At 45.1% G+C, this 12586-nt stretch overlaps 1 protein-coding gene across 2 annotated transcripts in view; it reads right to left on the reverse strand.

Annotated features, from left to right (window-relative positions):
- The window catches only part of PRMT1 (protein arginine methyltransferase 1), a 669379-nt gene that overhangs the window by 329357 nt on the left and 327436 nt on the right, over nucleotides 1-12586 (reverse strand). For both annotated transcript variants that reach the window (XM_044083416.1, XM_044083415.1), the window contains exon 7: nucleotides 992-1107. In XM_044083416.1, coding sequence (XP_043939351.1) covers nucleotides 992-1107 — 116 coding nt within the window. The remainder of the gene's footprint in view (nucleotides 1-991; nucleotides 1108-12586) is intronic.

The following is a 12586-nucleotide window of genomic DNA, read 5'->3' on the forward strand; positions in this document are numbered from 1 at the left end:
CAGGGAAGAAGCGACAGCAACTGACGCCGGACCAAGACTTTGGAACTCTGGCCGACTGCAGGACCGTCTGACTGCAGGATAACCCAAGTGTAATGACTGCATCAGTGTAACACGAACATCTGCAGAAGGGTCATCTGATAAATGCCTTCAAGTTCATGGGGGTGTGCCAGGATCCAAAGGAAGAGCAGCCTCTAAAGCAACACCAGAGCCCTTGAATGACTGATACCTGGACCAGTGGCTGCAAAAGCACCTCATCTGCCCAGGACGCTTGAGCCAAGATAGGAATGCAGGGCCTGAATGTTTCCCCATTTCACTTTCATTTTCTGACGGCACCTCTTGAGGTAAGATGTCAATGGTATGCGAGGAAGCTAGCAGCTGAAGCTTTGGCCTGTACTGCTGTCACAAAGTCTTCCTCTCCTTATACCCACACTTATTGCCATTAAAGCCCTATCCAACTCGTTAGGATCATGCTTAGGTCTCAGAAAATAACTATACAGAATCTTATACACACATTTACAATGCTTTTATATAATAGACATAACTTAAGACTGTTGGACCCTAGCAGCTTAATATACAAATAGTAAAACATCAGGAAAGCTTTCTGCAAGGTATGTGTCAGCTCCACTGTGGTACTACCAATTCACCATACAAACCATACTAAAAAACTGGTTACATGCTGACATGAGGGTTGGGGTAATCTGCCAGAAAAGGTGAAGGCCAGGAAGGAGGGTGGCAAACTCCAACAGTGACCCATAAAAATGACAGCCAGTTATGCAGCAAAGGACAATTAGCGTCAAGTCTCCAAGTTCACAAACTGTACCAAAAAATGAGAGAATTCAAAAGTACAAAAATTAGTCTATAGTCACAGTAGTTAATGCAGATGACCTGCAGTTGTGAGATATGGCTAAATGAACATAAATTTTAAGCACCTGCACATGACAAAAGTGATACAGGAGCTAGGTTACAAAAAAGTCATGCTGGACTGACTTACCTTGATCAGGCAAGAATTTGTAACTAGCTGCTTTGGGTCTACAACATCCACCAGCGGCTCCTTAATAGCTACATCTTTTATGCAAGACATGTTAAAGCCATACACATTCTCCCACCCTGCAAAGACAGTGTCAATAAATGAGGACTTCATCCAATTAAATGTATACATCCATTACAAAAATCTGCAATTGGTCAAAGTACACTTCAGATGCTTAATTTCAGACATGTACAATTTATCAAGTTTTGCATCCACAAAGAATGGATAATTCAGAAAAATGTACCATATTTGACATGCATATAAATTAAATGCACTAGCTCTACTACAAACAACTTTATATAGACTCAGTGAAGTACATTTGCAAGAACTTTCTTCCCTGGACCCTTGTCTAGCAGGGCAACAGATGTGATCCCTGGGGTAAATTTCCTACCTCCCATCCAGTCAAGGTTCCATTTGAAGAGGGCCAGGGAGGCGCTCTGCTTGACATGTATGGGCAGTCTATTCGAGTATGGGAAGTCTGTGCCAGGAACCTATCCCCCCCCCCCCCCCCAGCATGTTTTGTTCATTGTGATGTCAAGATTTAGGTCCCTGGAGTGTGTGGCTCTGATGGATTGGAATTTCTTTAAGTGTAGCATATCCAACAGCTCTGGGTTTGACATGGCCTTGTATGTTAAGCAGAGATTGCCTCAGTAGACTATATGTGAGAGTATAGCTGGAGTTTCGTTTTAGTTCAGCACAGGGCATCTGCTTTAGGCCAGATTCTTAGAGGTGTTTGCGGCCTTTCCAGTTGTTGCAGATGTCTTGAGAGGTACATACCAAATAGGGTGTTGTACTCTACATGCTGGGTCTAATGAGGGATGAGTACAGTGGGACAATGACCTTTTTTCTGGATGAAGAGCCTTTAGTGATGAGATGTACCACATAGGATTTCCTGACTTGTGGCAATGTGGTTATCGAAGGTGAGACCACTGTCAGTGTTCCCAAGTCTCTTATCACATTTCCAGTGTTTAGTGTATTGCCACCTATGTGGTAATTCATGGGCACATGTTTTTTTCCCCAAAGGGGATAAATATACACTTCGTGGCAATGAGCTTGAGCCCATGGCTCTGGCACCAAGCATCTGTTTCTGTAAGACCCTTTAGAATATCCATATAATTTGGGGATTCAATAATGGCTCCCAGTTTGCAGTCATCTGCAAACTTTGTTAACCGAAGTCCTAGTGTTGGCCTGTACTTCAGAGAAGTAGATGCCAAACAAGAGCAGTCAAAGGACTGAACCCGGAGGTACTCCACTTGTCTGGAGCTTTATTTGGAGTCTGCTACTTAGTGTGCGAGTTCTGTCAGTAAGCCAGTTGGCAACCCAGAATGATGTAGAAATGTATGCCCTGCTTAGTAAGTTGATCTAGGATTCCAGAGTGGGAGATGGTGAAGGCCTTGGCAAGGTCCAGATAGGCTGTGTGGACCACCTTTACCCTTGTCCACAGCTCTGCAGACAGATTCGAAGTCAGTCAGGTTCAGGAGACCTGATCGGCCCTTCACAAACCCAAACTGGGTGGGGTCCATTGTTTGAAGGTCACCAATGTCTGTTTATAAATTTCCATGACAATACATTCCATGGCCTTGCAATCAGGCTAGTCAGACTGATGGGACGGTAGTTCCCAGGATCCAAGGTGGATTCCCTCTTGTGGAGTGGGATAACTGTAGCTGTGTGCCACTAAGTGGGCACGAAGCCTGAGGTAAGGTTATGACTAAACATGACACCTGGGTGAGGTGCCAGTTCATTTTGTAGTTCATGTAGTACACAGCCTGGGATGTAGTCTGGTCCCATGGATGCTGTATTCTTAGCTTTGGAGAGTTTTTTAACTGTGTGGCAGTGATTGAAAGATTGCCAAATTCCAGTAGTGTTGAGATTGGCCCTTTAGGGGGTGAAGTTGGCACAGAATCGATCTGCCAGGATATTGGGAATGGCCTTGGCATCAGTATGTTTAATGCCATTCTGTTCTAGTTCAGAGAAAAACTGACCATTGCCATTTAGATTCTTGACAGAGCTATAGAATGCCTTGTGATTGTCTTTGGAATCTTTGGCAATTTTATTTTCGTAACTAGCTTTGGAGGATTTTAGGAGGGATCTCAGCTCCTTACGGAGGTTGACAAGGAAGTCTCTTGCATCCTGGGATTTTCCTCTGCTACAACAGGAAAAATTATCACTGTTGTAATACTGCTTGCATATGTGAAGTAGCCTGGGAAGAGTACCACATATCAAGCCAAGTATACTAAAGCTTAAGCAACACCTTCTCACATTACACATCACCCAACGACCCAGATGCATGAAAGCAAGGATATACACAAAGGATGTAGAAACTCCTTAGAACTTTCTTGCTTCAGAAAGAGAAAGGAGTCAAGAGGGAAATTCCCTCAGCCAAGAGAGGGGAGACTAAATGAGAGGCAGGGTGCAAATATTGCAACAGTGATTCAAATCTACTATTGTGGCAAGTTCTTACACAGTCTTTAATGAACCTTTTGCACATGCATAAAGTGAACAGCATCAAAACTACTAGATCCAAAAACCTAAACTTTGCTTGCAACATATACAAGACATGGAAAGCTCAATTCTCCCATTCTGGAACATGCGCCCCATCCATGTGAATCAAAGTTCTTCCGTAACCTTAAGTGCAACTTGAACCACTGGATAGGAAATCAAAAAGCACCCCTGGTCTGGGACCCATGCCTCTGATGGACAGAGCCAGTCAGTAAATAGTATGAAGCAATTGCCCCTATATAAAACATCCACACAACTTGTGGGACAACAGGGTTGCACGGCTAGGCTTACAAAAGCCTCAATGGTTGGCCTACTATTGCACATGCGTACCTATTTAATCATTGCTTCAGTAGGTTCATAGGTGTATACTATGCTAATGGCCCTGGGGCCTTTATCCTACAGCCTTTACAAGCCTAGCCCATAGTACTTAGTATAAGGGAAGATTCCCAAAACAGGTTACCTGGAAGGAGGGACTGGTAGAACCAGAGTTTGGCATTCCCAGGAGTAATCTAGCAAAATAAGAAGTTATGTACTCACCATAACGTTCTATGTTGGTAGTCCATCTCACCCTTCATATTTACATATGGGTTCGGAGCCAATCCTCTGCTCCAACTCGGCCGATTTACAAGCTGGAAGACTTCTGGTTGGCTCGTGGCTAAGCAGGTATCCCATGGTGCACCAGTACAATCCCCAGATCTTGTTTGCTGCTCACTAGAGCAACCATAAAGCACTAAAGGGTCTCCAACCAAGGACAACCAAATTACTTCCAGATCTTCCAGGATGGGAGCAGTAGGGCAAGTTGGTAAAAATAAAGGGTGAGATGGACTATCAACATGGAACATTATGGTGAGTACATAACTTAATGTTGGGTAGTCCGATCTCACCTTCATTTTTACAAATGGGACAGCGTCCCTAGTGCCTTATTGGAAAATACTAGAGTACAGTGGAGCCAAAGGATGCTCTACCCCTGGATGCCAAATCCAATTTGTAATGTGCAATAAAGTGTGAAGGGTAGCCCACGTAGCTGCTGCACAATCAAGTGGTACCCTGGTTTGAAAGGCTGCAGAGGTAGACAGCAACCTGGTAAAATTAGCCTTGATCCTGTAGGGTAAAGGTTTGCCCGCCGAGCTACAGATAAAGGCTATACAACTGGAAATACAATTAGTGTCACTTCAGAAACTGGCAAGCCCAATCTTGAGTAAAAAACAAAATGAATAATTGATCTGATTTCCTGAAAGCCTTAGTCTGCTGTAGATAAAAACATAGTGGTCTATGAACATCTAGCTGACAAACTGTACTCAGCTGCATTACAGTGGTTAGGGAAGAAAAAGTACAGTTTTGTACCTACCATAAATGTAGGAGTGTTCACACTGCTGCAGTCATTACGCTTAGGTTATCCTGCAGTCAGGCGGTCCCGCAGTTGGCCAGAGTTCCAGTCTTGCTCCGGCATCGGTTGCTGCTGCTTCTTCCCTGACGTCAGTGCGCCAGGGGTATACAAGATGCATCAGACGCCATTTTCCTCAGTTCTTCTTGCCCCAGATGTCAGGTGCCCCCAGTAGGTAGGCAATACATACAAAATAAAAATACCTTCAGTTACAAGCAAATACACCACAAAGGTTGTATAGGACAGAAAGGTATAGATAAGTCCAGCTAGTTCAGAGGGGATGGAGGGAGGGTAACCTGGACTGCAGCAGTGTGAACACTAACATCTACATTTATGGTAGTTACAAAACTGTACTACGTTCATGTTACACTGCTGCAGTCATTACACTTGGGTAGAATCCCAAAGCTAAGGTTGGGTGGCTGGTCTATAGAGAGTTAGGATTGGCTACGAGGCCCTGCAGAACTGCAGTGGCAAATCCTGCAAGAGGTAGGTGGTAATGCTTGGTGAAGGTGTGCACTGAACTCAAGTTGCGGCCTCCAAAATTTCCTTGGTAGGTACTCCTCTGAGAAAGGCTGAAGTGGCTGTTGCCCTGGTGGAATGTGGCCTAATGTTATTTGGGACTGATTTTCCATGCTGTGTGTAGCAGTAACGAATAGTGTCCTATCCATTTGGATATAGTCTGCTTTGAGATGGCCTTGCCCTGTGATCCTGCAGCATATGCTACAAACAGTTGCTCAGTTTTCTTGAAAGCTTTTGTTTTGTCCAAGTAGAAGCGTAGCTGCCTGTGTATGTCAAGAATGCAGAAGTTTTCCCCTTTATTCTGGGGGGTTGGATAAAAAGTTGGCAAATGGATGGTTTGGTTAAGAGCCACACTAGATACCACCTTTGGCATAAAGGTAGGGTTTGTCCTTAAAGAAACCATGTACTGATGAAAAATTATAAAAGGTTCCACTGCCATTAATGCCTGTAGCTCAGACTCTTCGTGCTGAAGTTACTGCCAGGAGCAGAGCTGTTTTCCATGATAAAAATTTTAGATCGGCTGGCTCAAAAGGTGGCAGGGTCAGTTTTTCCAAAATGAAATTGAGGTCCCAAGTTGCGCTCTCCGAAACAGTCTTATATTTTTAGCCCCTCTGAGGTACGCTTTAGCAAGGGATGAGAGAATAAAGGAGGATCAGTGTTGTAATGTGCTGAAATGGCAGAGGCGTGGATCTTAACTGATCAGGATAGGCCTCTGTCCAGCATCTCAGTTAAGTATTGTAAAATCTGAGGAATGTTTGGAACAAGAGGGTCAAGGCTTTGAGCCTGGTTCCAGGCGCAGAATCTCTTCCATTTTTCTGGAGTATGCTTTCCTGGTGCTAGGCCTCCTAAATGACATCCATAACAGCTTTAGTGAGAGGTGTTGCCTGTTTAATGAATCTGCCATGCAGCCAGGTTTAGGATTTTGAGCTGACTGTGCAGGATCTGAGTGTTTTGTTGAGTCAGAAGGTATTGAATTTGAGGCAAACCCACGGTGGGCCTTGAGCCAAGTTCCTTAAGATAAGGTACCAGTGCTGGCGTGGCCAGTCTGGAGCAATCAGGATCTGTGTTTTTTCTAGTCTGGCTTTTAGGAGTACTTTTGAAAGGAGAGGCAGTGGTGGGAAGGCATAAACTTAGGTTTTTCCAGCTGAACAAAAGAGCATCCACTTTCCATGCTTGTTTGTGATAAGTCCTTGTGCAGAATTTTTGTAGTTGGCAATTCAGTAGGGAGGCAAAAAGATCTAATGTCTGGGCATCCCCATTTTTGCTTTACCATGCTGAACATTAGTGGATTTAATTTCCATTCGTGAGGGTCCATGATATTTCTGCTCAGATAATCTGCCAGAGTATTTTTCTTTCCTGGCAGGAATTGTGCTTGCAGGTGAACTTGATACGTTAGAGCTGTGTTCCACAAGGTCATGGCTTGCCTGCATAGGGGATAAGAATGAGTGCCCCCTTGCTTATGTACCACATTACTGTGGTGTCTAATAATGGTCCTGGATGCAAAAGGTCCTTGAAAGCTGTTAGGGCATTTTGTACAGCCAACATATCTTTTTGATTGATGTGAAGATGCATCTGGTCTGTGGTCCACTTGCCCCAAATGCATTTTCCTGCCATGGGTGCTCCCCAGGCATAATCCGAAGCATCTGTTAGAGTCTCCCTGGCTGTGGGTAGGGTAAAAGGCTGACCCTTGTTTAGGTGACATGCCTGTGCCCACCATCAAAACTCCTGTTGTAGGCAAGGAATCATTGGTATTACTGCTTCTAAACTGAGTGTTGAGTCCAAAAACTTTTTAGGTACCATTGTAATTTCCTCATATGCAGTCTGGCATATGGTAGTAGTATGCCGGATGCCATGAATCCCAGGGCCTGCAGAATTTTTCTTGCAGGGAGATGGGACGTTTTTGCCAGTAATTGGAAATATTGAGTTAGTTGAACTTGTCTGGCGTGAGGTAAGCCATCTGGGCCGTTGTATTTAAGCTGGCACCCAGGAATATAATCTGTTGTGAGGGTACTAGTTTTGACTTTTCGTTTACTGTGGACCCTAGAGAAATTAGCAACCTTTTTACAAAAGCCAGATGCTGTAGAAGAATGTCCTTTGTCTCTGCTTGAATGAGGCAGTTGTCCAGGTACGGATATATTTGAATTCCTTTTTGTCTGCAAAATGCAATTACTGGTGCCAAGAACTGTGTGAAGACCCTCGGCCCAGTAGATAAACCAAAGGGCAGTGCAGAGAATGGGTAGTGCATTGTACCAACTTTGACTGAGGTATCTTCTGCAATTTTGTCTGATAGGAACAAGCAGGTATGCCTCTGAGGTCCAGAGTGACAAGCCAAGCCTTCTTGCCCAGCATGGGTAGAAGCTGCTGTAATGTCAACATTTTGAATTTCAGAATATCCAGGTAAGTATTTAGAATTGAAAGGTCTAGTATGGGCCTCCAGGCCTTGTCCCTTCAGGGGACCAAGAAGAGTCTAGAGTAAAATCCTTGCCCTTGTTCTGGTACTTTTTGAATAGTTCTCATGTCCATGAGGGCTGAAATTTGTTTTTGTGCCTCTGTCCATTGATTGTGGCAGGTCGGTCATTCCTTTTAGCCTTGGTAAAGTATGAAAGTGGAACCTGTAACCATGAGACAATATTCAGAACCCATTTGTCTTGGGTGATTGCTTGCCAGTTGAGAAAAAGTGCTAGTTTCCCCCTAAGGGGGCTTCTAAAAGGGAAGTGCTTTGCGTATGAAGGGGAAGTCATTAACAGTTTCCTGTAAGGTTGAGACTTGTCCTCACCTCCCCTTTGGGGTTGGTGCCCCCCACTGTCGTCCGAGCCTTGGGGTTGATATCTGCCTCTTGGGCGTCTATCTGCCTCTCTGTGGCCTGACACTGGAAAGGACCAATTCTTTGTAGGCCAATTTCTGCTAAATCGAGGTGGCTGTACCTGTAAGAAATCCTTGACTGTTTGCATAGTTTTAGCTTTATCCTCCATTTTAACACCTCTTCTGCCTTTACACCAAACAAGGTATCATGCTGTAAAGGAGCATCCAATAATTTTGCCTTAACATGATCAGGTAAACTCTTCTTTTAACCAAGTGTCTTCGAATCACAGAACCTGCAACTGTGGATCTACAAGAGGCCTCAAGAATCAAAACCATATTGCAGAGTATGTTTTCCCACCTGTTCCAACTGCATGCAATAAATCCTGCATTTTACAATCGGGAGCTTCTGAGCTTGCAAGCATTTTGTTTTAACTGAGCCATTAAATATTGTTGGTACTTAAGCATGTGAAACTGGCAATTTAAAGCTCGTACTGCTAAAGTTACAGAAGTGTATACTTTCTTGCCCCATCTATCCAAAGCTCTGGAATCTGTCAGAGGGTACTGGATTTTTTGCAATGGAAGCCTTAACCCCTTTTGGACCCTGGGAAATAGTTTCTGGATCAGCAGAAGGGTTTTTATGAAGAAACGAGAGACAAGGACTCTAATACCTATCTGGCTTGGCTGCTGCAGGGGGCAAAGAATCAGGAGATAAGCTGGATTCAGAGAACACATCATCCATAATATCTAGCACAGGCAGAATAGCCAGGGGGCTGTGCTGAGGCAATAAAAGGAAATCCCCGAGCCTTTTCTTGAATTCGGAGTAATCCTGACTTTCCCAATGGAAATGCTCCCTCATGGTATGTATAGTTTCCGCAAAAGAATAATCCTCAGGAGGAGAGGCTGAAGGGATAGATTCTTCAGCATCAGAGTCCTCATATGGGGTAGAGTATCCCTGGTCTGAAGAGGAATCAGAGGAAATGGAAACCTGATCACAGGAATCATAGTCTGCATCACGCCTAGGCCTTTTCTCAGGAGGGGGATGGGAACCCCCGATTAGAGTAATGAGGTCTTCATGCCCAAGAAACAGATGCTTAAAATGGCCGGAGGACTGTCCAGGAAAATGCTGTACTTGGTCTTTAATGGTACTTTTGTCTTTGCTGTTTTAATGGCAAGTTGTGAAGGTCTGAAAACACCCACAGAATCCAATGCCTGCTCAGCGGCTCCGGACCCATCTGAGGGATTAGTTTCCATAGACCCAATACCTTGAGTTTCCAGAGGCCTAGTTGTCTCCACGTGGGAGTCGGAGGCGGCCTGTGGCTCAGAGGTAGCAGGTGTTGGGGGCTGCAAAAGCGCCTCACTGAGAACCGGCGACTGGCCTAGAAGAGGTTTCGGTTTTGGACCTCTGATGCCTTTCTTTATCCTTGTCTTTGCGTTTTTTCGGTATTGCGGTCTGTTGATCCGACGGCATAGTATAATTGAACCTTCGGCCAAAGCAAAATCAAAACGTGTCTTTATAGTGCGTTTGTTAAATCTAGCAGAAAACCAACTAGTGACGTGATCAGGGCCTAGGCATGGAATACAGTAAGAGTGAAGTCCTTATGAGGTATTTATCTCCCACAAGAAATACAATTAACTTTTTCTGACAGGTCTGAGGCAAGAAAAAAGCTTCCCCAACAGGGTACTTAGCTTTATTGAAGACTTTGGATCTGAAATTAGACTTCGAAAATCTCAGGAGCCGACCGGCACTTGCAAACTGCTTCTGCTTCGGGTACCGCGCAGCAAAAAAGACTGAGGAAAATGGCGCCGGATGCATTTTGTATACCCCTGGCGCACTGACATCAGGGAAGAAGCGACAGCAACAGACACTGGACCAAGACTTTGGAACTCCGGCTGACTGCGGGACCGCCTGACGGCAGGATAACCCATGCGTAATGACTGCAGCAGTGTAACACGAACATCTGGGATTTCCATTTCTTGGTTTAAGGTAGCATTAGAACTAACTTTAGGGACAAAGGAGGGATTAGTACATAATCCCAGTCTGAAAAATCAAATACGGTGGCTTAGACAAGGCCTGTCACTCCGATACCAGTCTAGCTGATGTGATAGCTACTAAACAAGGTCTTCCAAGACAAATTTTATAGATGAGTGGGAAAGGTTCAAAGGGGGGGGAGAAGTCAATTTGTACAATTTAAATCCCAAGAAGCCACTGGTTCTTGCAGATGTGGTCTCAGAGTGGCCCCTTTCAAAAAGTCGTGCATAGCTTAAGTTTTCCAGATACCAATTAAATGTCTTAAGTGAAAATGAGAAACTGCTGCCAATTGATAGTGGCAGCAGCAGATCCTTGCTGAAAAAGCTCAGAAAATCCAGAATCACAGGCATAGAAGCAGTGTATGGATCTACACTCATTCTGTGCCCAATAGAAAATCTCTTCCCATTTACTGCCATACAGCCTCCTAGTTGAAGGTTTATGGGAGGACATATGTGACACTGAGGATGATGCATCATGAAGCCCGACTTTGGATGGAAATGGAGCAGCCACACTGCCAATTTGAGGGTGTGGATTGAGGGGTGTAGCAAACCAGACATGAGAGTGAATAGATCTGGAGCTGGGTCAAGAATCCCAGGATAGTCGAGGAGCAGAGGCTCGAGGAAGGGGAACCAGACCTGACTAGGCCAGTTAGGAGCAATGAGGATCAACTTGCTTCCCAGCCGACTGGCTTTCTGAATCATTTTGGAAATGAGAGGGATTGGAGGAAAGGCATATAGAAGTCCCGTAGGCCAATCCTGAGGCCTCTGGGAGACTCCCCCGGAGGGGGAATGAGGGAAAATTAGCTGCTGCATTAGGTATTGACTGGGCTGGCAAAAAGGTCGCAGCAAGGCTGTCACCATTTCTGGAAAATCTGATCCACTGTTTCCAGTTTCAGAGACCACTAGTGAGGCATTAGGATTGCCTGGCTGAGCTAGTCTATCACGTTTGCCGTCCCTGGAATGTGCGTTGCAACCAGAAAGCGCTGGGAAGAAATTGCCCATTCCCAAACTCGCATGGCCTCTGAGTTGGTAAGATCTGGTACCGCCCTGTTTGTTGATATACCAAACCACTGACATGTCTGACTATCGCAATTGTCCCTAGAGGAAGGTCTTGAAATGCTTGCAACACCAGAAGCACCATCCATATCTTCAGAATATTGATATGCAGATGAGCCTCGTGTTCTTGCCATGTGCCTTGGACAGTTCTGCCGAGATAATGCACCCCCCTCCCGATCTGGGAGGCATCCGTGGTCAGTGGCAACAGGTTGGGCCAGAACAAAGGGGGCACCTGGGATCAGTTGATTGGGAGCTATCCACCAACTAAGGTCCTTCTTGCATGACACAGTCAGCAGGACTGGATGATTCAGTGGGAGAGAGATTAAAAGGACCATTGGGAAGACCGGAGAATACTCATGTGCAACCAGGCTGGTACCAATAGAATTGTGGAAGCCATAGGCCCGAGGAGCTGAAGAACCCACTTCACTGACTTTTTGCAACATCTACGTGCCCTTTCGGCGGGGAGACGAGCTGTCATGTTCACGGTGTACCTCTGCGCCGATAAAATCAGATTGAGAGGGCAATGATGCAGATTTTTTCCCCCAATTTATGGAGATCCTAACTGAGCACAAAGTTGAATCGTAGCATCCCTGTTTTGGAGTAGATGCCTGGTGGGGGCAGTCAGGAGCCAGTCTTCCAAATACAGAAACACCTGGAATCCCTGACGTCTCAGGTGAGCTGTCACTACTGCCATACATTTGATTAACACCCTAGGGGCTGTGGTGAGACCAAAGGGCAGAGCATGAAACTGATAGTGACTGGCTCCCAGCCAGAAGCATAGATGGCTTCTGGACGCCTTGTCCATTTTTATGTGGTAGTAGGCGTCCTGAAGATCCAGAGCACATCCAAAAGTCTTTCCCTAATGGGAGTATAGACTGCAGTGTTACCATCCAAAAAGTGCAGTTTTGTACCTACCATAAATGCAGATGTTAGAGTGCTAATACAGCTGCAGTCATAACAGATGGGTTTTTCTGCCGTCAGGCGGGTCCTCGGTCGGCCGAATTCCAAAGTCTAGGTCCGGCATCAGATGTCGTTGCTTCTTCCCTGATGTCAGTGCGACAGGGGTATAAAAGAACCAGCAGACGCCATTTTCTTCAGTTTTTCTTGCCCCAGATGCCAGGTGTCCCCAGAAGGAAGGCAAAACATAAATTTATGTAATAATGCAATATAATCAAAAAAACAGAAGTTGCAAGCAAATACACCATAAAAGAATACCCCAATCAGGTTTGATGAGGAGGTGTTAGCCATTAGGCCTGTCCCAAAAGGGGAAG

This window comes from Protopterus annectens, chromosome 9.part0, assembly GCF_019279795.1.
Source record: "Protopterus annectens isolate FY-2018-M chromosome 9.part0, PAN1.0, whole genome shotgun sequence".
Taxonomy (NCBI): Eukaryota; Metazoa; Chordata; order Ceratodontiformes; family Protopteridae; genus Protopterus; species Protopterus annectens.